This window comes from Egretta garzetta, unplaced genomic scaffold, assembly GCF_000687185.1.
Source record: "Egretta garzetta isolate BGI_Z169 unplaced genomic scaffold, ASM68718v1 scaffold11, whole genome shotgun sequence".
NCBI classification, from domain to species: Eukaryota; Metazoa; Chordata; class Aves; order Pelecaniformes; family Ardeidae; genus Egretta; species Egretta garzetta.
The window spans coordinates 616,766-642,645 of record NW_009258621.1 but is presented as its reverse complement, the minus strand read 5'-3'; the positions used below and the strand labels follow the sequence as shown (position 1 = coordinate 642,645).

Below are 25,880 nucleotides of genomic sequence, written 5' to 3'. Positions count from 1 at the left end.
CTGCGTAATCTTGCCGCAAACAGTGCATGCTCTAGTTGATAAAAAGCACTGAAATACAGGTCCAGCTCCCACTATTTCCAGGAACGTTTGGTCCCGTAAAACCATAGGAAACCATAATTTCAGCAAATTAAATCAGTTACTGCCTATCTCGCTGGCTCAACACATGGAAAGGGAAGAGCACCCTGCTGGCTCCGTGCATGGGGAGTAACACCAGTCAAATTCCACCAGCGCCTGTGCTGGGAAAGGGAGGCGACAGGCAGTCCCAGAAAGGCACGTCTCCTCCAAGCAGACATTAAAGGAATGCCATATGCTATAGGGAAAATGTACAGCGAGCACTGAGCTCATCAGTCACTTTTTGTTTGATCTAATTAAACACAGTATATCCTCTGACCTTCTGGGTTGGCACTAAATTCTCCGATGTTGTTCTTTCCATATGAAGCTCTATTGACAGATGGGGAAAGCCTAGAGTTTGCTTTAAGCTTCAGATAAGTAAAGTTAAACATGCAGCAGATAAAATTGTTTTCCCAGCACTCCTTTCCCACTGACCAATTGTGGGTGCTTGCTGGGAGGGCTTAACTCCTCTGGCCCACATCCCACCCCCGAGTCTGGGGCACCGTGCTCCGCAGAGAGCGAAAGCAAGCTAGCGAGCAGCTGTAAGAGGGCAGAGTGCTGCAGAAACCCCTAAAAGTTCAATTCTAGAGCTGGTTCTGACAGTTGCTCAGCTTCATTTCCATGTGGCAGACAATTAGGGAAAACAGTGCCGCTCCGCGCTAAATATATTTTCAGAGTCACTAATTTGCTACCTAACACTTAATCAGTTGGCATCTGCTGATGCTGAAACAGTTTTTAAATAAAAAGTGTTGAATTGCATTGGACACCTCGTGCACGTTCCCTGCTTATACAGGCTACACGCCGTTGCTGTGTGTGCAAGAGCGCAGCCGGTCAACACGGCTTCGTGAGTTTTCTGGGAAGGGAGAGAGCTGGATTTGGGGAGAGCAAGGAGTCACAAGCAGGCACAGGCTTTGAGCATGCAAAAGCGTTGGAAGCGTGCTCAGCTTTCGGCGTGGTCACCTGTGTGCTCGCTTCCTTGCAGGCAAAGGAGAAGAGCACGTATCTGCCCTTCACCGGCACCACTCGGTAACGCCACCTGCAAAGCTATTTTTGCCAGCATGGTGAGAAATCCTTTAGTCTGAGTCAGGGTGGTTATTGCAGGTAACTCCTCTATGTACGTATAGCTGCGCCTGTGCTCCTGGACCTATGCGCAAATCACTCCTTGAAATATAAACTGGAAGTTACAGAAGAGCCTGGAGGTGATGCCCTTACGGTTCCCGACAGGCCAGGTCTTTACTGTAAATAGCTTTAATGCTCCCTTTGTGTATCACTAATGCAGGGCAGGGCGGGAGGCAGCAGCCCGCCGAGCACAGGGGGCCTTTCCCTGCACGTGGCCACCGACCAGGTCAAGCTGGAGTGGTGTGAACTTTGTGGCTCTGATTTCCCATGGCCAGCTGCACAAGCCCGACACAGGGGTTGGCACGACCGGGATCCCAAGCTGTAGGCTTTGAGGTGTTCACCTCCATCTGAACCCACACTGGCATTCGAATAAATGCAGACCCTCTAGCTGGAAGCTCTCAGCCGTCCTCAGCGGCTGTGAAGGACCCCGCTGCTGGTTCACAGCCACGTAACATCTTTTTTTGGAAAGTGCGAAGGGTGAACTTTTAGCGCAACTCCTTACCTGGGGAGAATTTATCTTCAGGCAAAGGGGGTGGTAGGATCACTGAGGGCATTGACCAGTCTTGTTCCTCCATGGTCCAGCCTCCGTCTCTCCTCTGCAGCGGGTGGGCAGCTCTGGAGAGCAGACAGACATCATAGATTCATAGAAGGTTTTGGGTTGATGAAGTCCTTCAGCTGCTGGTTTACTAGGGGAGCTGCTGCCCCTTGCAAAACTCACCATCTTTCAAGCACTCCCACAACAGAGCGACCGGACATTTTGTATAGATACATACACTCCCCCCCCCCAAAAAAAAAAAAAATTGGTCCCAGCAGGCTGCTCTGCAAAACAAGCTGTGTTACGCTGGGCAGTAACCTGTGATGGGCTGAGGGCATGGGAGAGCTTCCTTTTGATGAAGTGAACTTTCTCTCATAATGCTGGGAGGTGGCATAAAACAGAAATCCAACGGCTCCTGCTTTCTCCGGCAATGCCCACATGATTGCCCCTGCGATGCTGGGGGGAACAGACTGCATGAAGCAGAATTGCCGATGACCCCTGTGGCAGCGACAACTTGCAGCCTGTTTCCAGGAACTCAGGAGTGACTTGAGATGGATGAAGCAGCCTCAAGAGTCTCCATAAAACATGTGCCAAACATGTCCTTAAAACCTGGGTTGGAAATGCCTTGGGTGTGCTCAGTGGCCGGCTCTCTGTCTTGCTCAGCTCAGCAGAAAGGTTGTGGTGGTGGTTTTTGTTTCTCCAGGGGACTGGGGGGCCATTACCCTGCGCTGGGAGCCGTGCCCGAGTTGAGCGCATGGCTCCTGGGAAAGCCCTGGCCGGGGGGAGCCAGGGTGGCTTGCCCTGCTTTGGGTACCACTTGCCTACATTCTGCCTGCACTTTGAAGTACCTCAAGGTTTTAGCTATAAAGCTCTAACCAACGAAAAAACAAAATCTTGGCTCGGGAAGGCGTGTTGCCTTGGCGTGTTTCCTGGGACTGAGTGACTTACGATGCTGGGTGGTGGAGGTAGGACTCCTTTTCCTTGTTTTGGAGGAGGTGGGTCACGCTCATCTGGAGTCCAAACTCCCTCGGAGACTTCTTCTTCCCCCTTTTTTTCATGACATCAGCCAGGACTTGATGTTACTATTTTAAAAACAAAAGGAGGGGACACCCCCCCCCCTTCCCTCCCGCTCTCTGCCAAAAGGAGAACAAAGAACAGCTAAAGCGCACAAGTTCTGGCACTCCGTTTGGAAATAAAAACATTCATCCTCATGTCAGGTAGGGAACTGCCCGACCCCTCCTGCCAAAGCAAGCAAGCCCGGCGGCAGAGCAAACCCGTGGCGCAGAGGAGCCTGGGCGAAGGGGATGCCCGGTGTTACCCCGCGCTTGGGCAGCTGCTTGCCAAACTCCTGCGCTGCTGTACGGGTGCCAGGGCGCACGGGCAGTCATCCAGGGAAGGGCCACCCTGCACCTCCCAGCCTGGGAGGTGGGGAAGGACCTTTCTTCTTCCCATCTCCCACCCCCACTCCCCACCATCCGGGCAGCCCCTGCGTCTCCATGCAACGCGTCCCCGCTCCCCAGCAGGGCTGGTGCACAGCGCGGGGTAACCCGATATAATTTCCATGCTTTAGACACTAACATCTTTGTCTGGCTTCTTCCTCGCCATTTAAACATGTCAGCAGTTCCCAGCACGGATTCCTGTGCCGTGAGTTCACCCCCGACGAGCATCCAAACTGCAAGTTGGGGCTGCTGGCTCTTCCCCGCTTGTCTGCGAAGTGTTACTGGAACAAGGGCTGGTTCTCCAAACACGAGGAAGAGATTACTTGGGCTTTCTGGAAGGCTCCCTCCCATGCCTTCAGAGTGGAGCAAATGAGGATAATTTATCTGTGGGCTTCCGGCTGAACCCAGAAGCTCAGAGCAGCCAGGACTACACCGTCTGTTTGTCCCAGCTCCTGCAAGAAGGCATTTTCCCATTGTCGCCGTTGTATATTGTTTGCCTGATTTGTTTGCACATCGCCTTCTGGGGCCGAGATAAGAGGTTGTCTCCCTGCCTCTTACTGGCAGCATGTTCCCCAGAACAATCCAGGGAAAAACTCTCTCAGGAAAGAGCCGTTGAAGGAGGCTTTCGTATGTCCGATGCAGCCCTTGTTACAGTCATGTAAATAATTTTGTGCAGTCTATCTGGTGAGAAACACAACATGTCAGAAGGGAATTGTTCTCTAAAATGTAGTTACGGATGGGCCAAAGCAGGCGGGACAGCCACGCGCGGGCTGCCAGCTTAATGGACAAAGCAGCTGCCTTTCAGTGGGGAACAAAAGCCGGGTGCCGAGCTATGCGCGCTCGGGCGAGCCTCTCTTCTTCCCCGCTGGAGCTGGAGCTGAGTTTTGTGGCCGGGTGGAAAGCCTGGGCTCCCTTCCCCACTCCGTCTGCCCTGATCTAATGCGGTACCCAAGGATGGGTTAATGTCGCTGCTGCTTCCGCGGAGGCATGCGGGGAGTGGAGACGAGGTAACGCGGGTGGCTGGGCCCCCTGCGGCAGGACCGGCCAACTGGAACAACACTGTAGCGCCATCCACTTTAGCGAAGTTACTCGTGATTTTTCAATGCAGAGTCGAGGCCCAGCGGCTCCGGCTTGGCAAAGGGCAATGGGAAAAGTGCAGATTTTCTGTTTGCTTCCATTCTGCGCTGGCTCCGGTGCCTCCTCCCCTGTCCAAAACAGCTGCATGCTGCCTGAAGTGACTACAGAAAGTAAAAGCTTGAAACGTTGCATTAACTTTCATGATTTTTTTTTTCCCTTAGAGCAAATCATGGCGGAAGATCAAGAATATGGTGCACTGGTCCCCATTTGTGATGTCTTTCAAGAAGAAGTACCCTTGGATCCAGCTAGCGGGACACGCAGGTACGGAGCATGGGGAGGGCCAGAGCGGTGGAAAGGCTCTTCGTTATCTCAGGTTAATGGGCTTTGTTGGCCAGAATTGCTGCTGACTGATGCATGAATGTCACAGATTTCAGCTCCCACATCTCTAGCCCAGGAGAGTGACTTTCCTAAATGCTGGGGAGGGTGACGTGAAGGTGCAGTGCTCCATGCTTTCAGTCTCCCAGGGTCAGCGGGTATTCCTGCCGCTTTTTTCTCAAGCAGCAGAAAGCAGAGTCCTTAGGGTGAGACCCAAGCCCTCTTGCTGATCCACAGCAAAGCGGGTGATACTGCCCGGCACAAAGATGCCCCATGCCTGAGCCTAGAGACAAGGGGGTGAACTTACCATGAAGTACCCAGAGGCTGTGAAGCAAGCATGCTGGGCACTGCAGGGCAGGTCTCTGCCCTGTTTCAGGTGTGACATTGCTGGTCATAAACCTCTGACACTACGTGTGAATCTGGCAGCCCGAGCTTGTAAGTCCCAGCCTGCAGGGGACTCTTGGGTGCAGGTGTAAATGGAGGTGCTTCCAAGGTGTTGTGCTGCCCTTCTTGTTTTGGGAAGGCACAGTGTCATCCCCCATCCAAAGCAAGTGCCACGTTGTCCCTTGTCACCCTCAGGTAGTTTCAAGGCAGCGGCCAATGGCAGGATACTGAAGAAGCACTGTGAATCAGAGCAGCGCTGCCTCGATCGCCTGATGAACGATGTCCTGAAGCCCTATGTTCCTGCCTACCATGGCGACGTTGTGAAGGATGGGGAGCGATACAACCAGATGGAAGATCTGCTGGCTGAATTTGACTCCCCCTGCGTTATGGACTGCAAAATGGGGGTCAGGTGAGTGGCTCTGGGGACATTGTTTGAGTTTTAAGATGAGATACTCAAAGCAAACGCATCTCCTGGGTAAAATCCTCTGAAACACACAAGTGAGAACACCAGGCTCAACTGCCTTCAGGAAAAGCTAAGCCATCAGCATGAGGATAGAAGCCATGGGGAAGCCTGGTTATGGGAAGGACACACCAGGCTCTTGTTTACTGTCCTGTGTGCTGAGAAAGTGGCTTGGTGCAGTGCAGGGTACAGCACTCTTAGGGTTTGGGTACACCAGAGTGGCACAGTAGTTTTTAGGAGGGTGGCAACCTGCGTCTCTCTGCCACAGGAGGACACAGCGAAGGGGCAGGGAGCAAAAGGTGCTGGAGATCCCGCCCAGGGTGCCGGGGGGTGAAATAAAGACACTTGAATGGCAAGAGCTTCAGTGAGTGAGAAAGTTTCCTTCTGCTCACCCTTTGCTCCCATGCACACTTGAGGGATAAAATGTGTGTGCTAAGTAGTTTAGTGCCTTTCATGCAAAGTTCTTGAAACGTTTCCTAACAGATGAGCAACATTACCCGCATCCTCCTTGAGAACCATCTACAGATACGCCAAGATCCCAGGCTGCAGCCACTTGGCCAGCAGCAGTTTTTGAGCTAGCAATGCCACAGCTGACGAGGGTGCCCCAGAGCAAATGTAAGCAGGGCTGGTGACACCAGGCAGCTGCCAGTTTTGGAGTGGCCTCGGGCCACCCCTTGGCCCTGGGTCTGCTGCAGGCTGGCGGCAGGGCGGGTTGAGACCCCCCTCCCTGGCTAAGGCGCAGCCCAGACGCGGTGGAGACGCTTGCGCTGCTGGAAAAGCTGATGGGTTCTGTGGGAGGGAGGAATCTTTTTTTTTTTTCCCCTCCTGAACTCCTGATGTTAAACTCAAACTGGCGTGTCGGGCTGTCTGTGGGGAAGAGGCAAGAAATACTTTCCACTGGAGGGGTGGATGGAGAGAAGGGCGGGGGGCCCCGGCGCAGCCCCAGCTAGCACACACGGTGCTGCTGCAGGGGGGAGACGGGACCCACTCAGGTCAGCACGACCAGCAGGTTTTCTGGTGGCTGCCCAGGTGCTCCTGCGGCAGTCCCTGGGAGGAGGAAAGCCTCCTGCACACAAATCGTGGGTCAGGTGATTTGTGCACCAGGGTTTTTGGAGCTAAAAAGGGCAGAGTGGGCAAGGGGGCCAAATGTGCCGGGCATCATCATCTAAGACAGCGCTGTAGGAGGAGCTGGTGAGGGAGGGTGAATTGGGCTAACACTGAGGAGTAGGGCATCCCTGTGTCTGGGCAGGAGAGGCTCTAGCAGATAAACTAAACCTCAGGGTTATTAAACCTGTCCTCTGAGCCAACAGCTTACTGCCAGGCAGATACAGGTTTGGTTTTTTCCTGCTAACCTGGTTTTGGGATGTGGCAGCCTCCACCGGTCACCCCTAAAGGAAACTTTGTCTTTCTTAAGCCTTGGTGATGGTTCAAGCCTGGAACGATGGGGGGGACCGAACCGCAGACAGAGACGATCTGTCATTCTCATCAAAAGGAAATCGAGCTTTCTGACTGGTGTTAGCAGCACTTCTGAGCATGCTGCTGCTTTATTCCGCTATTTTATTCTGTCTGCCCAAAAATCATGGGTTTGGTGATCTCAGCTGAAGCCTTTCATCGCTTTTATCTGCAGTGTTTTTCAAAAGGGCTGATGCCCCGGGGTTGTCTGCTTGGTGATCATATGCCTGCCCTGACAAAAGACACCACTTTGCCTTGCTAAGCCTGTGGGAAACACGGGAACACCATCCCAAGTAGTCTGCCTAGCATCTTCCCCGTGTGTTTTCCTTGGTTCTGGAGGTGAAGAACACACTCAGTGCTGGGATTTGGGCACAGGGGACATGGGGAGAGGGCACGGCCCCTCTGCAAAGCTGGGCATGGCTAGTGGGAGGTGTAGAGCAGTTTGGATTTGGGGGGGAAGGAGATGACAGAGTGGGTCATTCCCGTTTTGCTGGGACATCTCATGTGGCATGGTGAATTGTTTGGAGAGAGCCTGGGCACTTGCCAGGCTGAGCTGGGGCAGGTTTGGGAGCCACAAGAGGAGTTACGTGGTGGGTTATCACTGCTGCAGGAGGTAGTATTTTGTGGATGATGGCTTTCTGCATGCCAGAGGGCAGAAGTTCCCCACCAGTGTGCTCTGGCACAGAGTGGTGCTCCTCTGAAGGATGCATAAACCAAGGTCTCTGCACACTTCTCTGCTCCCTCCATCCTCCTTCGCCTGTGCTGGCTGCACCCCGTGGTCCTGGGGATGATGGTAAGCACCTAGCCAAGGCTGCATCCCTTCCTCTGCTGTCCTGTTCAGGAAGCTTTTGCTAGACAGTCCGCTTAAAACAGACCCATATCAGGCAAAATCAGCAGCAGCAAAACAGCTCTGTGTGCAAACACCCTGTTTAGCAGCCAGCGAGGCCCAGCCTTCGCAGCACACAGGGTGAGGGGATGGGAGAGCACAGGAGAGGCACAGGAGCAGCTTTGGCAGCAGCCACCCACATTGGCCAGACCTCGGAGGGAGCAGCACTAACACCAAGGGCTGGGTTGCAGCAACCTCCCTCTTGCCTTCAACTCAGCTGGGTCCCAGAGCATGTGGGCAGTTTCCTGGGCACATCTTGAAAGCCACGCTTATAGTTTGTGACAGCCACTAAGCTGCTGCTCAGGCTTGCTGAACACTGGGGGATGGGCCCCCCAGGACCAAGGGGTGGCTGCAGGAGACTGCCAATGAGTACCTGTGAGAAATAACCTCCCTCATTATTGCCAGGCTGGTTGTGGTTCCTTAATGAACTGAAAAGATATCAGGTATTGATGATGAGGTTCTAATTAAATCAGGCTCAATTTACCTGCAACAAGGTGTGCTCCATTATTTCCCATGCTGCCCTACTCTGCAGGGATCAGCTATTCTGGATAAGCCTGATTTCTGGGGCAAGGGCTGTCTGTAGATATGTGGCACCTTGTGTGGTGAACCTATGGACCTGCTAATGTTCCCCCTATCACTCCTTGCAGGACATACTTGGAGGAGGAGCTGATAAAGGCCCGGAAGAAGCCGAGCCTGAGGAAGGACATGTACCAGAAGATGATTGAGGTGGACCCTGATGCCCCCACTGAGGAGGAGAATGTGCTGCGGGCAGTAACCAAGCCTCGCTACATGCAGTGGAGGGAGACCATCAGCTCAACCGCTACGCTGGGCTTCAGGATCGAGGGGATAAAGGTGAGGCTGCTCCAGGTGTGCAGAGCGGGGGCAACGGCTGCTGGGAGCATTCAGTAACCAAACTCACTTGCAGAGGCACGCACACACACAGCAGGCTGGTGGTGAGACCATGTCACATCAGGACATCCCTGGTCCCGGTAGCCAAGTCACCCTTGTCAGGCACCTGGCCCGGGGCAGCGCTGCTCTTCTGAGAGCGCAGCTGAGCTCAGGGCATCAATGCAAGAAGACAGTTTTAGCCATAATCTCATTAAATCAGCCACTTGGTTGATTTTCCTGACTGCAAAATGCAAAGTGCCGTCCTCCTGCTTGAAGACTCAAATTAGTTGTTTGCTTTTGATACTGCTGTGCTGGCTAGGCTGAGCCATTAATCCAAATCCCAGCTTGAACGTGTGCCGATCTGTGGTTGGAGCTGTGAGTTTAGCTGCAGTCGGTGAGGAGGCTGTATTTGCATCCCTGTCTGGAAAAATTCAGCAGCTGAGCCCTATGAATTGGGGCGAACACAAACAGCAGCACTTTCTGTTGCCACCTGCATGCGTGTGTAACCTGCTGACTGCGCTTGCTCAGAGCTGATGCTCACGTTTCTGGAGACCCCTGCTGGGATGCTTTTGTGTCCCCATTAGATGAGCCGGCCCAGGAGTTTTTCTCCTGGCAAGCAGACTTTGCGGCAAGAGAGACGTCTGGGATGGCACTTGAACAGAGTTAGGTCTGTAACCGCAGAGCAGTTGTATTAGTGATAGAAGACTCGTGTGAACATCAGCGATGGCATATGACTCCTGATAGCCAGCCAACATGAATTAAAGGTAATATCATGCTTGAGCTAAGGGTTTCATTGCGTGCCAGGGGCATGGCGTTGGTGTGGCAGCCAAGGGGAGCTCAGTTAAATCGTGCCTGCAGTAATTCAGGCTTGGGGTGCTGCTAGGGGCCCAAGCAGTAGCTCAGGGCAGCTGCTTGCTCTTAGCAGAAATGATGGCTCGATTTCTACATGTATTTTGGTTGGAGGAGTTTCTTTCTCTTGATCACAGATTGTTTTTCTCCTCTCTGAGTGGGGCAGGATTCTCCCCAAATGCTCATCTGGGTCTCTGGCCTTAAACTCCCGCACCTGTCCTGACTGGAGATAGCAATGTCAAAACAATAGAATTAAAACAAATGAAGCTATTCCCTGAAAAAGCCTTTACACCAGATTTTGTAGACTTTCCTGGTAGTGTTCCCCTTCACCTCACCGGTCAAACAGCAAACAAATGCAGATGTTAAACCATGGGTTAAAAAGGTGATCGGCAGGAGTGGGTCACTCAGAGCTGCTGCTTCTGATTACCCACATACCAAACCTCTGGTGGGTGGGAAGGGACTTGTCTGTCCCGCTGCACCGGACAAAGCCCCTGGGCTGTGGGAAGCCCAGCAGAGCATGCTCCACACAGGGAGGAGGGCACCTTCTTCACTCAACTCTTTCGTGGCCAGCAGGGGACAGTGCATTTATCTCTAACTCGACCACTCTCAGAAATTCAAGGAGCAGCCCTTGGGCTGAACCCCTTCAAGAGTTTTCTGGCAAGCGATGTGAGGCACCCCTGCCCGTCCCATGCCCCTGCCTGGGATGCTGCCGTCATGCTCCTCCACGGCAGCTTTCTGCGGTGCCTACGTTGGGTCTGGGCCCTTGCCTGCTTGCGCAGCTCTTCCCTGATCTCCCCAGCTCTCCCAAGGACCCTTTTCTGCTACGGGTGCCCACAAGCACGCTGTGAGCTGCTCTGGCTCGGGACAACCCTTTCCCTCGTTCCCATTGCTGTCGTTTTGCTGGTGCTTATTATAAAACTGAGGCTATATAAAAAAGGAGGGGGTCAGTTGGGACCAAAGCTCCCATGCACTGTTTCTTTTCCCTGCTTTCTTACTATATTCAGGAATATCTGTCTATTTATAGTCCAACATGATATATCCTTCAGTGGTGCTTCACAGCCTACAATCCAGGGACATTTAGGGGGCTTTATAGCAGAAGCAGGTCATATGTGAACCGCTTGAAATGAAAAATGTAAAAAAATAAATAAATAAAATTCATATTCCCACACAGGCCAAAAAACTTTGCAGAGGGAAATAAAAGCTATAAAGGAGTGGTGAGTGTTGCACCTCTCTTTTGGCCAACCATAAGTGAGCTGCCGTGCGGCGTGAGCAGTGGATTTTTTTCAAAGAGGTGAGGCAGCCCTTTAATTGAAAAATGTTGAGAAGTGCTGGCCTCCAGGAGTAATCCTCCCGCTGCTAGGGGCTGACTAATTTGATCAAGGCTCTAATTACTGTAATTCTCCTTAAATCCCTCAGCTTCTGGATTATTTTCCCCTAAGCTAAAGCATTAACAGTTCATGCTGGTTCCTGGCTGGCTTTTTTTCCAGCAGGGCTGTAGAGCTGGTCCTGCTGTGCCGTATCCCTGTATTTGCCCTATTTTGGGGGTTGAGTCTCCGCATTAGGGAAAGCGCCTTTGGTGCCCTGAGCTGCTACTGAGCCCTCAGAGGAAATTTCAGGAAAATATTATTTAATGGCAAGTCTACCCATGTTTTCTTTCCTGCTGTGGATGCTTCCCTGGGAAGAGCAGGGGTGAATCTGCCCTGCCCCTTGCTCGCGGCCAGAGGCTGATGCAGGAGAGCACCTTGCTGTGCAAGGGAAGGGCAGGATTTGGCCCTGGGGGCTGGAAGGGAGCACAGGGTAAGGAGAGCAGCAGCAGTAGCCTTCAGGACAGTGCGGGCAGATGAGGTGAACAGGCAGCTCAGGGCTGGGAATGAGGATGGGGACCCTTTCCTGGCCGAGCTCTTGCCTTCCCAGGTGGCCTCAAGGACGCAGGGGTTCTTTAAAATGGAAACTTTCCTCTGCAAAAGGAGACAATGGCACTCGTCTAACTTCCTGGAGTAGCTCAAAACTCTTAGAAACAGTAGCTATTAATAAAATTACCCTGCTAAAAGTAATACAAGTGATCCGTGGTGACCCACTTGAAGCTTACCGGAGCTCATTGCAAGAAGTTTCGCTCCCGAGCTCCTGCTCTGGTCTGAGAGTCACTTACCATTGCCTGCAGCAAGGCCATGGTGGGACAGTATTCCCTGGCACTGGGACATTTCTGGGGTCCCAGAACCAGCCCTGAAAACCTTTACCTGACTTTCCCAAGACAGGAGGCTCGTGAGCCCCGACCAAGGCCAGACACAGTGCCGGAGGAGGAACTGGCTGACTCGAAGCCTGCCCCCATGACGCCAGCACAAACTGGAATTGCTGGTGGGGTGGAGGTTGCGACAGCCCTTATCAGCCCCCCTCACATTTCTGCTGTGTGGAAGGCAGCCCCCTCGGGGCTCAGACACCTGTAAATGTCATGGCAGTTGTCAGCCCCACGGCAGCAGCGTCTGGCTGGGCAAGGAAACCACAGGAGGGGTGTAATTATGGGAGCAGCATTACGGATAGGCTGTTTGGCTTTCCTGAAGCCTAGATTGCCTTATCTGAAAGGCCATCTGTGGTTTTAATTTATTTTTAGGAGCACTTAGAAGTCCATCTCCTTTCTTGGATGCTTTGTGGAAAGTTGTGCTCTTTACACGTGAAATTAGTGCTGTGGCACTTCTCCAAATTGATATCTGTCATCCTCCAGGGAGAGGGTGGGTCGATTTCTGAGCTGCCACATCAGGGCTCATGTGACAGACGTATAGTGGCGTGGCATCCTTCCCCTATATATTGTGCACGTGCCACCAGAGCATCCTCGGCGAGGCCTCCTGCCTGCGCTGCTGCAGCCTGCTGCCTCATGAGACACAGCCAAAAGCAGAGAGCTGGGCTCTGCTTGGTCCGTCAGCAGGACGGCTGCTACAGCAGGGACGTCTCCAGCAGGAAGGTTGTCCCCAGCCTTTGCTGGTGCAGGCTCTGCCAGCTGTTAGCCTTGTTTTTATACCCTGTGTCAGCACCAGTGCAGGGGTGAGAGGTGGTCAGGTGGGGTCCAGGGTGGTATGAAGCCTGGTGCATCAGTTGTACCCCATGCAAACAAAGCTTTTCCTGGAGGCGAAGACCTTTCACATGTTGCTTTTGCTATCGCCTTTGTTAATACTCGCACAAAATGCAAGCGGGAAGTCGGAAGTGTGCTGTATGATCCATCCCAAACTGCACATCAGGTGTGGGTTTGGTGCTGGGCTCGCCTCGCCCAGCTCTCTTCAGCCTGGGCACTTGGCCTTCCCCCAAACTGGACTGACCACCGTGCCCACGGCCAGCCCTTTGCCCGAGGGGATGCACATGGCCCCATCCTGGGGCGTTTACCTGGATGGGTCTCAAAGTCCTGCCAGGGCACACAAATCTCCAGGGCAGGTGATTTCATTGTGCTCTCTTCCTTCCCCAGCCTCTGCTCTGCTTCTTCATCCTTACGTCCACAGGATGTCTTTTTGGCCTCTGTCCCTTTGCTCTATTGTGTGCAAACGAGCTGTCCGGAGCATTGGGATGGAGCTCTGCAAGCGGAGCTACGAGCACATGTGGTTTAAAATAGCTCCTGTATCCAGGAAGCAAGCTCTGCCTGCCCGACCCACGGCTGCTCCGGACAATGAAACGTGCTGATCTAAAAATCAGAGCCCCAGCAGGAGCTGGGAAATGGGGACTGACCTACAAAGCTGCCCAGAGGTTCGGCCAGGAGCCTCTGGGTCAGGGCTGTGTGCCATCCCTGCAGCGGGCCAGGCTGTCCTGTCCCTGCTGCGGGCCAAGCATGGATGCACCTCTGTGGAAGAGGCGGAGGAGAGCCCAAGGCTGCTCACTGCATCTCGGTGCCAGGCTGCTGCCTTTGAGGGTTTGCTATCTGAGGACTATCGAAGGACTAGTGAGGCAAGACGGCCGTGGAGCTTGCTCCTTGCGTTCACCTCCTTGCTGCTCTTCGCGTAGAGGGGTTTTTGTGCCTGCTCCTGAGATGTTGTCTCTGTCCACACTAAGTTTTGTCCTACCATGGTCATGCTCTGCTTTCCTCCCCAAGCAGGGGTGCAGCCCAAGGCTGGTGTCAGCGCCTGTGCTCAGCCATAGCAGCAATGGGAAGCCATTTGGGCACAGCGTGGCCAGAGACGGGTGGTCTCCATCCTCTGTTGGCAGTGAGCGCCAGGTCTGTGAGAGGTAGCTTGTCCACATTGCCAGTGACCTTGGCAAGCGTGTGATGGTGGAGGTTTGCCATTTGCATTAGGGGGCAATGCAGCAAAGCTGTGGGGTGATCTGGGATGTGCAAGGCAGAGAGCTGCTGCCTCTGCTCACCCCTTCTCCACAGACAGGTCCTTCAGCTGCCAAAAAGCCTGGTCACATCCTACTCAGGGACATGCATGCTGCTGAAACACCAGTCCTGCCCCGGCTCCCTCTCTTCCCCATCCCGCTCACCGCTCTCCCTTCTTTTCAAGAAAGAGGATGGCACTGTGAACCGGGACTTCAAGAAAACGCGGACAAAGGAACAAGTCACGGAGGCTTTCAGGGAGTTCACCAGAGGAAACCGCAATGTTTTGGTGAGTGGGGGATGCTGGGGGTGCTGCCTGGAGAGGGCTCCTCCTGGGGAGTCTGACCTCTGCTCATTAGCTCTCTGCCCTGAGGGGCTGCGGCCTGAGAAATCGCTCTTAAAAAGGCATGAAAAATGGCAAAGAGAAATGCCATCCTGGTGCAGGGGTGAGGGGAGAGCAGCGGAGGGATGGGAGGGGATGCGTTTGCTGCAGCAGCACTGCTTGAGACAAGACCGAGTCTGCTGAGGGTGCTCAAGGGTTGGCCCCAAAACCTGCTGTGGAGGCACAGCCGTGCTCTGCCCCCTTATCCCTGGGGCTGACGGCAGCCTCTGGGCCTGCTCCTTACCCCAGCATGCGATGGCAGGGGCTCCCACCCTCGCAGGAAGGCCAAGGCATCCCCCTGCCTGCCCAGGCACCCTTCGCATGGGCAAGCTGCGGGCGGCATTTCCCAAGTTTCTCTGTGTTGCCAGGAGAATAAGAGATGTAGCTGTAAACAATTTACACCAACTGTGTCAAATATCCTATTTGACAAAGCGCTTCCATTTTAGGCTGTACTATATAAAGCCTGCAAATGCAAGGCTCCAGCTGGAGTGGCCCTTGGCACTGCCTCCTTCAAACCGGCATGTTTGCTTTGACAAGAGTTACCCAGGGATTATTCCTGGATCTGAAAATGAAGTTGCCTGGCTGCATTTTATCCCCAAAGAGCTTGGAGCACACTCACGCCACCATACCCTGGCTCTGGATGGGGCTCCTTGGCCAAACCATTGCAATACAGAGACCCCCACACCTCCCCAGGCAGTCAAAAGTGTGAAAATTTAAGTCTATTACAGTGCCCAGATATCTGCTGTGCATCTTCCTGTGCTTAGTCCTTCTATCTAAACCTCAAAATCAAATTATCGAAGGGGTCCCCTGAGAATGTTTAGTGCCTTCCAGCAATTTGCAGGGATGCTCGAACAGGCGCATGGGTCTTGACCTGTGTGCTAGCGTGAAAGCCCTTCCATGGTACAAACTTTGCAGAGGTGCTGATACGGAGTTACAGAAGTGTCTCGCGATGCTCGACTGACTGAGTGGTAAAATGACAGATGAGGTGAAGAGTTGACCTCTTAAAAAGGGTGCAGGTGAGAGAAAAAAAGAAGCCTGGCTGTTGCATGCACAGCAGCGGCTGCTGAATTAGCTCAGGAGCACCGTGGATGCAGCAGGGAAGGCCTGCAGCAAGCACCAGTTCAGCAAAAGCAAATGCTCTCACTTTTGGAAGCCACAGGAGTTCACAGGATGTGTTAGAGGCCGAAAGGATAAGTGGATCCCAAAAAAGAGGGGACACCCTCCCAAGGGACAGGTCTGTGGGAGGATGCTGAGTGCAGGGTTGGCAGAGGGACACCCCCAGCATCAATCCATGCAAACGTGGTATCACGGAGAGGATGCAGGGAGGGGTGGCTTTCCTGTCTGCCCTGTGCAGCAGTTTTTATGTAGGCTTCCTGCAGCACTGACGGCTTGGTGGTTTGTATTTTCTTTTTTTTTTTTTTTTGTAATTCCAGAACAGTTACCTTAACCGGTTGAAGGGTATCCGCGCTACCCTGGAGACATCCCCGTTCTTCAAGTGCCATGAGGTAATACCCGTGTTTAGATAATCTGCCTGGAAATGCAAACGGTTTAATCTCAGCTTGTCCAAGGAGAGAAGAGAAGTCAGAGGCTGTAAATTCCTACAATTAGAATTTATTCTTATATCCATATTTTCATACCCCTGGTTATCTAATACTTATGTGGAAATACAGCTGATGACTGATACAATGTTCATGCATTTGACATGGGTTCAAATCTACTGAAAACCAATGTTCATACAGACTAAAAGTGATCTAGGAGAAATCCAGGCTGTTTATGGGTTTATATGACTAGGAAAAATCCTTACTGTAAAAGTATAGGGGTTTTCTGGAGAGAAATGCCTATCTGAATGTGCATCAGATATCATTTGGCTGCCAGTTGCTCCCTGTCCTCAAATAAGGCTTCAACGTAGCCCTAAGTTGCAGATATCCCAAACCTGCTTTTGCTGAGCTGCTTGGGGCACCACGGTAAGGACTCTTCCCTTGGAAGGACTTTCCTCCAGAAATGAGCATCCACAAAATCAACACTTTCTACATTGAAAATTAAGTTCTGGTGGGAAAAGAAAGAGGAAGCGCTACCTTTTTTAGCTGTTTCAACAGGAATTGGAATGCTTCATAGTTTAATTAAATAATTTTATCAATTCAGCATTGGCAAAGAGTATTTGCTGTTGCATCTACTTAACAAAACGTAAGAGTGCATGTCCTTGGCATGTCTTGTCTCTGGGCAAAAGAGCCTCCTAGGAACCCTCAACTTGCAGGGAGCAGGAGCCACAGCTCCAGGAGCCCACTGTCCCTCAGCCAGAGATGCATGAGCCACTTTGTCCCTGGCCGCACACGGAGGGTCCTGCTGGGAGCTGGAGGTGGATGGGGCCGTGCCTCCTGATGGCAGCGCCTGTAAGGGCAATTGGAAGGGACATGTTGAAACCGAGGGTTTCAGGTCAGTTTAACACAGGAAACAAAATGCTCCCTGAAACCAAGTGCCAGGCTTTCGTTTGAAAACACAGAAACAAAACAGCCTTTCAAGGAGGTTTTGAAAGGAGTTTCCACTTCTTAAAAATTAAAAAGCAGCAGCTTTGACTTTCCGTCCCACTTCGAGACAAAGCGCAGCAGCAGGTCAGCCAAGCTCTGTGTGTCCCTGCAGCGGGGCCCTGGCTGGGCAGGGCTCCGAGGCGGAGCTGCAAGAGAATTTGGCTACCCAGGACAGGTGAGCGAAGAACATCAGCAAAAGGCTTTTCCTTGAAGTTAAAATGCTCTGTCCTGGCCAAGAGAAGGCTATAAGAGCTTAGAAGGAGAAGAGCTAAAGATTATAATTCCTGGGAAATAATACATATCTCAGGACCTTGGACGTTTTCCCAATGCGCTGGAGGAGGAAGTCTCCTCAAAAATGTAAATTCATAATAGCTTTTGCAAACAGTACATGGTTCCTGTTCAAAACCCTCGTCTACAGGCAAACCTCAAACTAAACCCTGCTCATAGGATGGACATGGGAATCCCCAGTAACATTTAGTGCTGCTGGTTTGGAGGGCTGACACCAGCTGGATGCCCTTCGAGCTGCGCTCCTCCATGTATCTGCACAGCTTATGGGGTGCTCCTGGCTCTCGGCACGCTGCGTCCTGCCTAACAGCCATTGCACTCTGGTCACCGAGGTCCCTATTTGTGATACAAGGGCAAGCCAGTTCGTAATCCACCAATTTGTGCACATTGGATGTAACTTGGAAAGTAATCTTCATTTGGGACAGCTCTGAAGCGTGCCCGCTGGTGCTTTTCTGTAGTGCCACCTGCTAAAATCTTCTGACTGGAGGAGCAGATTCAGCGGAAAAGCACGGTGGTGAATGGCCTGACACTGATATGTGTTCTGCAAGCCAGGGTGGGCCAGGGGGCTGAGCTGGAGGTACCCGTCTGCCGAGCATCGTTCTCTACTCCATGGGTGGTGAGCATTGGGCTCATGGGGTCTCATCCTGCCACGACAGGCCTTGAGGCTTCTGCTGTCAGAGGCCATGTGCTTCACCTTCCGAAATGCGCCTCTGGGCTTCCCCAGGCTTGCCCAGGCCAATACTTGCTGCAGGATTTTCCCAAAGGCTGATCAGAATATGAGAGAGCAGATGCAGCCAAGTGAACTCATGGAAAAGGAAATTCATGTACGTGCACCTCTGTAACTTGCATCTCCAGAGCGCTGTGAAAGCCAGGAGGATATTCTAGGGGAAATCTGTGTGCAGTTGGATGGTGTTTCAGGCAGGAGACAGCACACCGCAAGTAACTTGTACACGGAGCATACCCATCCCTGTGGTGATGTCTCCAGGGCTGGTGAGTGTGAATAGCACAATCCGGTCACAAAGAACCAGCCTTGGAAAAAAGTTGCCATCTGAAGGCTGAGACGATTCACCTCATTCCTTCCCTGGGGACCTTGACTCAGTTTCCAAAATGACATCTCTTTCTTTCATGCCCATGTTTTTTCTGATCCTCTCCTGCTGCCAAGAGCTGGGATTTGTATGAGTAAATCGGCTTGTCTGAATACCTGATTTGCATGTGCAAACACAGCCAGCAACACGCAGAGCTTGCTTTTGCTCATGCAAAATCTCAGCGTCATCTCTTGCAAATGCAGCCTGAGATAAGGCACCTGAAGGCCCCAAAGCTGGCTGAGAACGAGGAGTAGGAGCACCACTAACTGATCTCTCCTGTCCGCAGGTAATCGGGAGCTCCCTCCTCTTCATTCATGACAAGAAGGACCAGGCCAAAGTCTGGATGATTGACTTTGGGAAAACCACCCCGCTGCCGGAGGGACAAGTTCTCCAGCACAATGTGCCCTGGGTGGAAGGGAACAGAGAGGACGGCTACCTCTGGGGGCTGGACAACCTCATTCAGATCCTGACAGAGTTGTCCCAGAGCGAAGACTTGCATTAAAGCCGTGCGTCCGACTCTGCCACTACCCCCAACCTGCCCCCGACTGACTCTTCTGAACTGCACTACAAGACACTTTCCAGCCCTCGCCCTTCCCATTTGAAAGCTCTACTCTCCCTATTTAATGTGTTTTTGTTGTGGTTTTTTAGGTTGTCTTGGGTTGGGTTTTTTTTTTTTCCTCTCCATGTAAATAGAGAGCTAACCTGCCAGAACAAAAGCTGAACTTGAAACCTTGGCTTCGCTGAGTTGGTGGGAGCACACGGCTGTGTTGGCTGGGAGCAGCCTGGAGGGGTTGCTTAGGTAAGCGCGTGCTTTGCCTATCGCGCTTTTTGTCTCTTGTGCAGCCTAATTTTTAGGAGAGCCTTTAAGAGGGCTGGCAGAGGAAAGAACCCCTCCCTCTGCTGGGGTCAGCAGCTTCATCCTGAAAACACTCAGTGGCCGTGCCCAGGACCCTCTGGCAGCCAGAGTGCATGAGCAAAGCTTGGAGACAGCGAAGGATACTGGGGTGGGAGCCCTTTACTTGTCTTTGCCAGCACCTTTCAGCCAAGGGACCTGGCTGGGCTGAGTCCTGAAGAGATGCTAGAAGGGCAGATTTGGGTTTTTCTTTTGTGTTGAAGACATCCTGTAGAGGTTGCTCAGTCATTTTCAGGTGGCTCTGGAGGGTTTCCCTCCTGCTGCAGGGCCATGTGGTCGGGCACCAGTATTTACCATGGCCAGGCGCTTCCCACCCATGTGCCCTGTGCTTGGTATGCTGGTGTGGTGGGTAACACTTTGAGCTCCTCTCCAGAGACCCAGCTCCCCTGCTGGGAGCTGCTTCCAGCCCTCCTTCACTGGGGTCTCCAACCCTCCATGGGGAATAAAGACTTTGGGCAGGGCTGAAGGAGAGAAAAATAGCTTATAAGGGACTACTATGAGACTTAAAGTAGCCATCCAGGTTGATCGGTCTTTTTTGGCAGCAGCTGAGCATGCGTGTAGGGGTAGTGCTGCCGAGAGCGCCTGGCCCAGGGTGACCCTCCTGCCTCCAGCACCTCTGTAATTTTTGTCAGCGGTTGGCGAAGGGTTACAGCAGCAAAGCAGCTCTTGAGGTGGCCAGGGTAGTTGTCTTTCGTGAAGCAGAGTTGGGGTCAGGCATGCCTGTGCCTTCCCTTTTTTTCCGCAGAGCTGGCTGACTCCGGCGCTGCCCTTCAGCGTTGGCTTCCCAGTCTGCTCGAGCTGTGCGTACGGCGTCTCCGCTCCTGCGAAAACACCCAGTTCCCTATTTGGGGCGGAGGCTATTTTTTAACTTCCTGGAACATTTGAACCAAGCGGCTTTGGCTCACTAAAGGTCAGCGATCGAGAGGACGGCGGGGAGGAGAGGCTGCAGGGCAAGCTGGGGAGTCCCTCGCGTTGAGGACAGAAGGAGCGTGCAGCACTGGAGGTGGTGCAGGAGCTCCACAGCTGCAAATCCCTCGCCTGCTCCATCCCCAAACCCACCGTCTCATCTCGCTCCTGGAAGTGGTGCTCCAGAGCCCTTCTGCCAGCGGTCGGTGGGTCCAGCATCCTCAGTGGGGGAGGTCTTCTCCTGGCAGCAATAAGGAGGAGGAGTTGGCCATTGAGCCGTCTGCAGCCATGTCCCAGCCTCCTTCCCGAGGATTGAAGTCTCCTAAGGTTTTTCTCAGCTCATATCTCACCAGACAGATGTCTTTAGCTCATCTGATGCCATTGTAAATGGTTGCACTGTTTTAGCTCTTTGCCAGGCTTTCTAGAATAGCCCATGTGGAAGTGCCTTATAGACTTGCCTCTGTTCCATTAGTGTCATGGAAAAGGTTGGGGTTTTTTTAAGTTATATTTATTTTCATCCCATTTTAATTGCACAAAACACTAAAACTTAATGCATGGAATCTCTTTTTTTTTTTTTTTTTAAACTGTGTTTTTAGTTTTTAAACCATCCCTTTTCCAGCTTTGGAGAAAGGGTGTGAACAGATACGCATAGGTATGTACCAGTTATCGCTGTACTTTAGCTTCAAGCTGCTCTTATATATGTATATTATTTTTTAAGCCTGTTTATAAACCAGATTCCTCGCTTCCTCTCAGATGTCTTATGCCTTTTTGGAGGCTGGAACGGTTGCTGTGAGGGATTTTCCCCGCTCCCACCTCCCTTCTCGGGTCCTTGGTCATACAGAGAAAAATCCGAGCCGGTCTGAAACACCAACTCACAGTGCCTGTAAAAAAAAATCCTGTAACTTTGCAAATAAAGGCATATGGGAAGCATTTGCCTGGTGTACGGTTCCTCTCTGCCCCGCGCAGCTTGCAGCAGCCTGGGAACAACCCAGGAGCTGGCTTTTATGTCCATGGGGATTTGGGGGGGAATCGGGCACACACCGGGAGCAGTGCTGCATAAAAGCAAGAGTAGGGAAGGACCCTGTGCCGGGGATGGATCCTGGCAGAGGGGAACTGGCTTTGCACAGAGCAGGGCAGGGTGAGAGCGGAGCCAGGGCTCTGGGCTGCAGTGGGGGGGAGCACCCCTGGGAGCGACCGGAGTTTCTCCATCACCCTTCTTCAGGGAAGCCCACCAAAGGCAGCTCCACACCAGGAATTTTTGCGGTCTGTATGTTTTTCGCTAGCGCTGGGTTGTGGCTCCCGCTGAGCGGTTTCCGAGTGCCACCCTGCGATTTCTGTGCTCAAGGATATCGAAGCAGCCAGGGGTGTCAGAGCTGCCTGGTGTGGCCACGCGCTTCCCCCGGCTCCTCTCCCTCTCAGCTGCACCACGGGCAGTGCTGGAGGGAGCGCTTGGGACCAAAACAGGATTGGCTTTGCACTGCAGGAGAAATTGGGTTGTAGAGCCTGAAGGCAGTGCCAGGCCCGCCTGGTTGTCCGTGCAAGCACAGGACAGCAGGAGCCTGTCTCAGGACAGATGCGGCTGAGAGGGGCTGCCCCATAAGGGAAGTCAGATTTAACACCCTGTGTTAATCCCAGACCCCTGGGAGCAGCCCGGCCTGGGGGCTGGTCCCTGCAGCATCTCTGCTGCTCGCCACGGCACCTCGGAAACAGACTGCAAGAGAAACCGAGCATGGACTTTGCTTAAAGACTAAAAGCCTCCTGCTATGGGAAAGAACTGGTAGTATTACTGGCACGTATATTATTTATTTTTATTATTTTATTATTATTTATTAAAAATAAATGAGGAGTTAGAGATGTGTGTACGCCTGGGGGGCTGTGACCTTATTGGCATCACAGAGACGTGGTGGGATGGCTGCTATGACTGGAGTGTTGGAATGGAAGGATACAGGCTCTTTAGGAAGGACAGGCAGGGGAGATGAGGAGGGGGTGTCACCCTCTGTGTCCGTGACCAGCTGGAGAGCCTGGAGTTCCACCTGGGGATGGATGAGGAGCCCACCAAGAGCTTCTGGGTCAGTTTTACAGGGAGGGCAGGGAGAGTGACATTACAGTGGGGGTCTGCTACAGGCCACCCGACCTGGAAGACTGAGCAGATGAGGCCCTCTATAGACAGATAGGAGCAGCCTCATGTTCACAAGCCCTGGTCCTCATGGGGGACTTCAACCACACTGGTATCTGTTGGTGGGACAACGCAACAGGGCATAAGCAATCCGGGAGGTTCCTGGAATGCGTTGATGGTAACTTCCCTCCCCAAGTGATAGAGGAGCCAATGAGGAGAGGTGATATGCTGGACCTTGTTCTCACCAACAAGGAGGGGGTGGTGGGCAATGTGAAGCTCAAGGGCAGCCTTGGCTGCAGTGACCGTGAAATGGTGGAGTTCAGGATCCTTAGGGCACCAAGGAGGGCGCACGGCAAGCTCGCGAGCCTGGACTTCAGGAGAGCAGACTTTGGCCTCTTCAGGAAGATCTGCTTGCTAGAGTACCATGGGAGAAAGCCCTGGACGGACGAGGGGCCCAGGAAAGCTGGTAAAAATTCAAGGATCACCTTGGGATTCAAGGATCAAGCTTGGAAGCAATGCATCCCAACAAAGAGAAAATCAGGCAAAAATGCCAGGAGGCCTGCATGGATGAATAAGGAGCTCCTGTAAAAACTCAAACACAAAAAGGAAGCTACAGAGGGTAGAAGCAAGGACAGGTAGCCTGGGAGGAATAGAGAGAAATTGTCCAAGCAGCCAGAGATCAGGTTAGGAAACCTGAAGCCCTGATAGAATTAAATCTGGCCAGGGACATCAAGGGCAACAAGAAAAGCTTCTATAGGTACATAGGTGATAAAAGGAAGACAAGGGAGAATGTGGGCCCTCTCCAGAAGGAAAGAGGAGACCTGGTTACCCAGGTTATGGAGAAGGCTGAGGTACTCAACAACTTTTTTGCCTCAGTCTTCACTGGCAAGTGCTCAAGCTATACTGACCAAGTTTTAGAAGGCAAAGGCAGGGACTGGGAGAATGAAGAACTGCCCACTGTAGGAGAAGATCAGGTTCGAGACCATCTAAGGAACCTGAAGGTGCACAAGTCCATGGGACCTGATGAGATGCGTCCACAGGTCCTCAGGGAACTGGAAGATGAAGTTGCTAAGCCACTATCCTTCATATCTGAGAAGACGTGTTAGTCCGGTGAAGTTCCCACTGACTGGAAAAGGGTAAACATATCCCCCATTTTTAAAAAGGGTAAAAAGGAAGACCCAGGGAACTATCGACCAGTCAGTCTCACCTCTGTGCCTGGCAAGATCATGGAGCAGATCCTCCTGGAAACCATGATAAGGCACACAGAAAATAAGGCGGTGATTGGTGACAGCCAGCATGGCTTCACTAAGGGCAAATTGTGCCTGACAAATTTGGTGGCCTTCTACGATGGGGTTACAGTGTTGGTGGATAGGGGAAGAGCAGCTGGCAACATCTACCTGGACTTGTGCAAAGCATTTGACACTGTCCCACACAACATCCTTGTCTCTAAATTGGAGAGGCATGGATTTGATGGATGGACCACTCAGTGGTTAAGGAACAGGCTGGATGGTCGCACTCAAAGAGTTGCGGTCAACGGCTCGATGTCCAAGTGTATACTAGTGATGAGTGGTGTTCCTCAGGGGTCAGTATTGGGACCAGTGCTGTTTAACATCTTTGTTGGTGGCAGAGATGGTGGGATTGAGTCCACCCTCAGCAAGTTTGCTGATGACACCAAGCTGTGTGGTGCAGTCAATACACTGGAGGGAAGGGATGCCATGCAGAAGGATCTGGGCAGGCTTGAGAGGGGGGCCCAAGTGAACTCGTGAAGGTCAACAAGGCCAAGTGCAAGGTCCTGCACATGGGTTGGGGCAATCCCAAGCACAACTACAGGATGGGCAGGGAGGGGGTAGAGAGCAGCCCTGAGGAGAAAGACTTGGTGGTGTTGGTTGATGAGAAGCTCAACATGACCCGGCAATGTGTGGTTGCAGCTCAGAAGGCCAATCGTATCCTGGGCTGCATCAAAAGCAGTGTGACCAGCAGGTCGAGGGAGGTGATTCTGCCCCTCTGCTCTGGGTGATCTGAGGGCTGGAGCACCTCTCCTGTGAAGACAGGCTGAGAGAGTTGGGGTTGTTCAGCCTGGAGAAAAGAAGGCTCCAGGGAGACCCTGTAGCAGCCTTCCATTAGCTGAACGGGGCCTACAAGAAAGCTGGAGAGGTACTTTTGACAAGGGCACATAGTGACAGGACAAGGGGTAACGGCTTTAACCTGAAAGAGGGTAGATTTAGATTAGATAAAAGGAAAAAATTCTTCACTATGAGGGTGGTGAGGCAATGGAACAGGTTGCTCAGAAAAGCTGTGGCTGCTCCATCCCTGGAAGTGTTCAAGAACAGGCTGGATGGGGCTTTGAGGAACCTGGTCTAGTGGAAGGTGTCCCTGCCCATGGCAGGGGGGTTGGAACTAGGTGATCTTTAAGGTCCCTTCCAGCCCAAACCATTCTGTGATTCTATTACAGATGTGAGGTTGCTACACGTGCACCGAGGGATCTCTCCTGGGCTGTGAGAAAGGCGTAGCTGTTTCCTGGCTGGCTGGCTTGCATGCTCCTGCAGCATCATTACCAACAGCTGATGCTTTACTGATAGCTCCAGTTCCTGGGGGCCACTGAGAATCTCATTGGTATGTGACTCCTCTTCCTACCTGGGGAGGAAAACAAAAGCCTCCAAAACTTACCCAGCCGTAAAGGACCCACGCAAAACCAGAAGGTAAAGAGTAAGAACCTCAACTCTGTTCTGTAAAAACCTCTCTTGCAAGTTAAGGAAACACCACGATGTTGTGGCAGAGAGGGGAAGGGAGTAAATCAGGGAAAGAAACCCCTCATGACTGAGTGCTGGCGTCTGCTGACCCTGAGGTTCGTGCCCTGGGTTGGAAAGAGGCAGGCCCCAGTGCCAAGTTGGGGCTGTCGGCGCAGCACGGCACACACCACAGCAACAGCCCTGCTTGTCCCCCCGCCTGGCTTTGCTGCACCCCCAGAGCAAAGCCCTGGGCTCCCTGCCACTTCAGGGCTGAATAAACTAAATGATTAATAAACTCAATACAGAGAGACCAGCAATCACAGTAATGCCACAAAAAAACCTTTAAATATTGCTGAGGCTTCCACTGTTACAGCATGGAGCCTCCCAGCACCTCCAGCGGTGCCATGGGGGTTCAGGCAACCTGCTCAGGCAGTAGGTGGGGAGGGGCCAGCTAATTTGCTTCTTAATTATCTAATTAGGTACTGCTCACAAGAATGAATCTCCTATAAATAAGGGGGTGCTGGGGGCCAGCTGGGAGTTGCAGCCTCTGAAGAGGCAGGACTTTGCTGTGGTGGTTGATAGGGGGCTGAGGCTCATGGGGTGTGAGTAGTGCTGGTGTGGTTTTGGGGTCTCTGGGAAGCCCCTCAAGAGCTGTTTTGCCCCTGCCATGGATGATGCAGGGCAGTGCTACTGCCTGCCCCCCACCCCCCTCCACCCCAGCCAGAGCCCCTGCCCTGAGAGGGAGCTGGAGGGAGCTGCACTGCCTGAGCAATGAAACCTCAAAAGGGGGGGGGGAGGGGAGGGGAGGGTCTTAATTGCTTAAATAAATTATTTTAGTTGCTGCCACTTAAATACTGTTGGCCATAAATGAAGGTGTGGGGAGAACCTGGGTTGGGAGTTTATTTGGGGGGTGGGGAGTGTTTTGGTGGTGTTTGGGGGTTTTTTTTAAATGCTGGGGGGTGGAGCAATGCAATGCTGCAACTTTGGGGCTGGTGGTGCCAGCACTGGGCTTGCCCCCCTGGTGACCCCCAGCTGCCGTCCTGGTGGGCATGGCTGAGCCTGGCAGCTTGCAA

The 25,880-nt window shown here is 52.6% G+C and overlaps 1 protein-coding gene across 1 annotated transcript in view; it reads left to right on the top strand.

Annotated features, from left to right (window-relative positions):
- The window catches only part of ITPKB (inositol-trisphosphate 3-kinase B), a 68,709-nt gene extending 48,196 nt beyond the window's left edge, over nucleotides 1–20,513 (top strand). Inside the window, exons 4-9 of the mRNA XM_009648153.2 lie at nucleotides 4,503–4,602; nucleotides 5,236–5,449; nucleotides 8,486–8,690; nucleotides 14,054–14,155; nucleotides 15,682–15,753; nucleotides 18,430–20,513. Of these exons, the coding sequence (XP_009646448.1) occupies nucleotides 4,503–4,602; nucleotides 5,236–5,449; nucleotides 8,486–8,690; nucleotides 14,054–14,155; nucleotides 15,682–15,753; nucleotides 18,430–18,645 (909 nt within the window). The 3' untranslated portion in view covers nucleotides 18,646–20,513. The remainder of the gene's footprint in view (nucleotides 1–4,502; nucleotides 4,603–5,235; nucleotides 5,450–8,485; nucleotides 8,691–14,053; nucleotides 14,156–15,681; nucleotides 15,754–18,429) is intronic.
- Nucleotides 20,514–25,880: the final 5,367 nt, after the last annotated feature.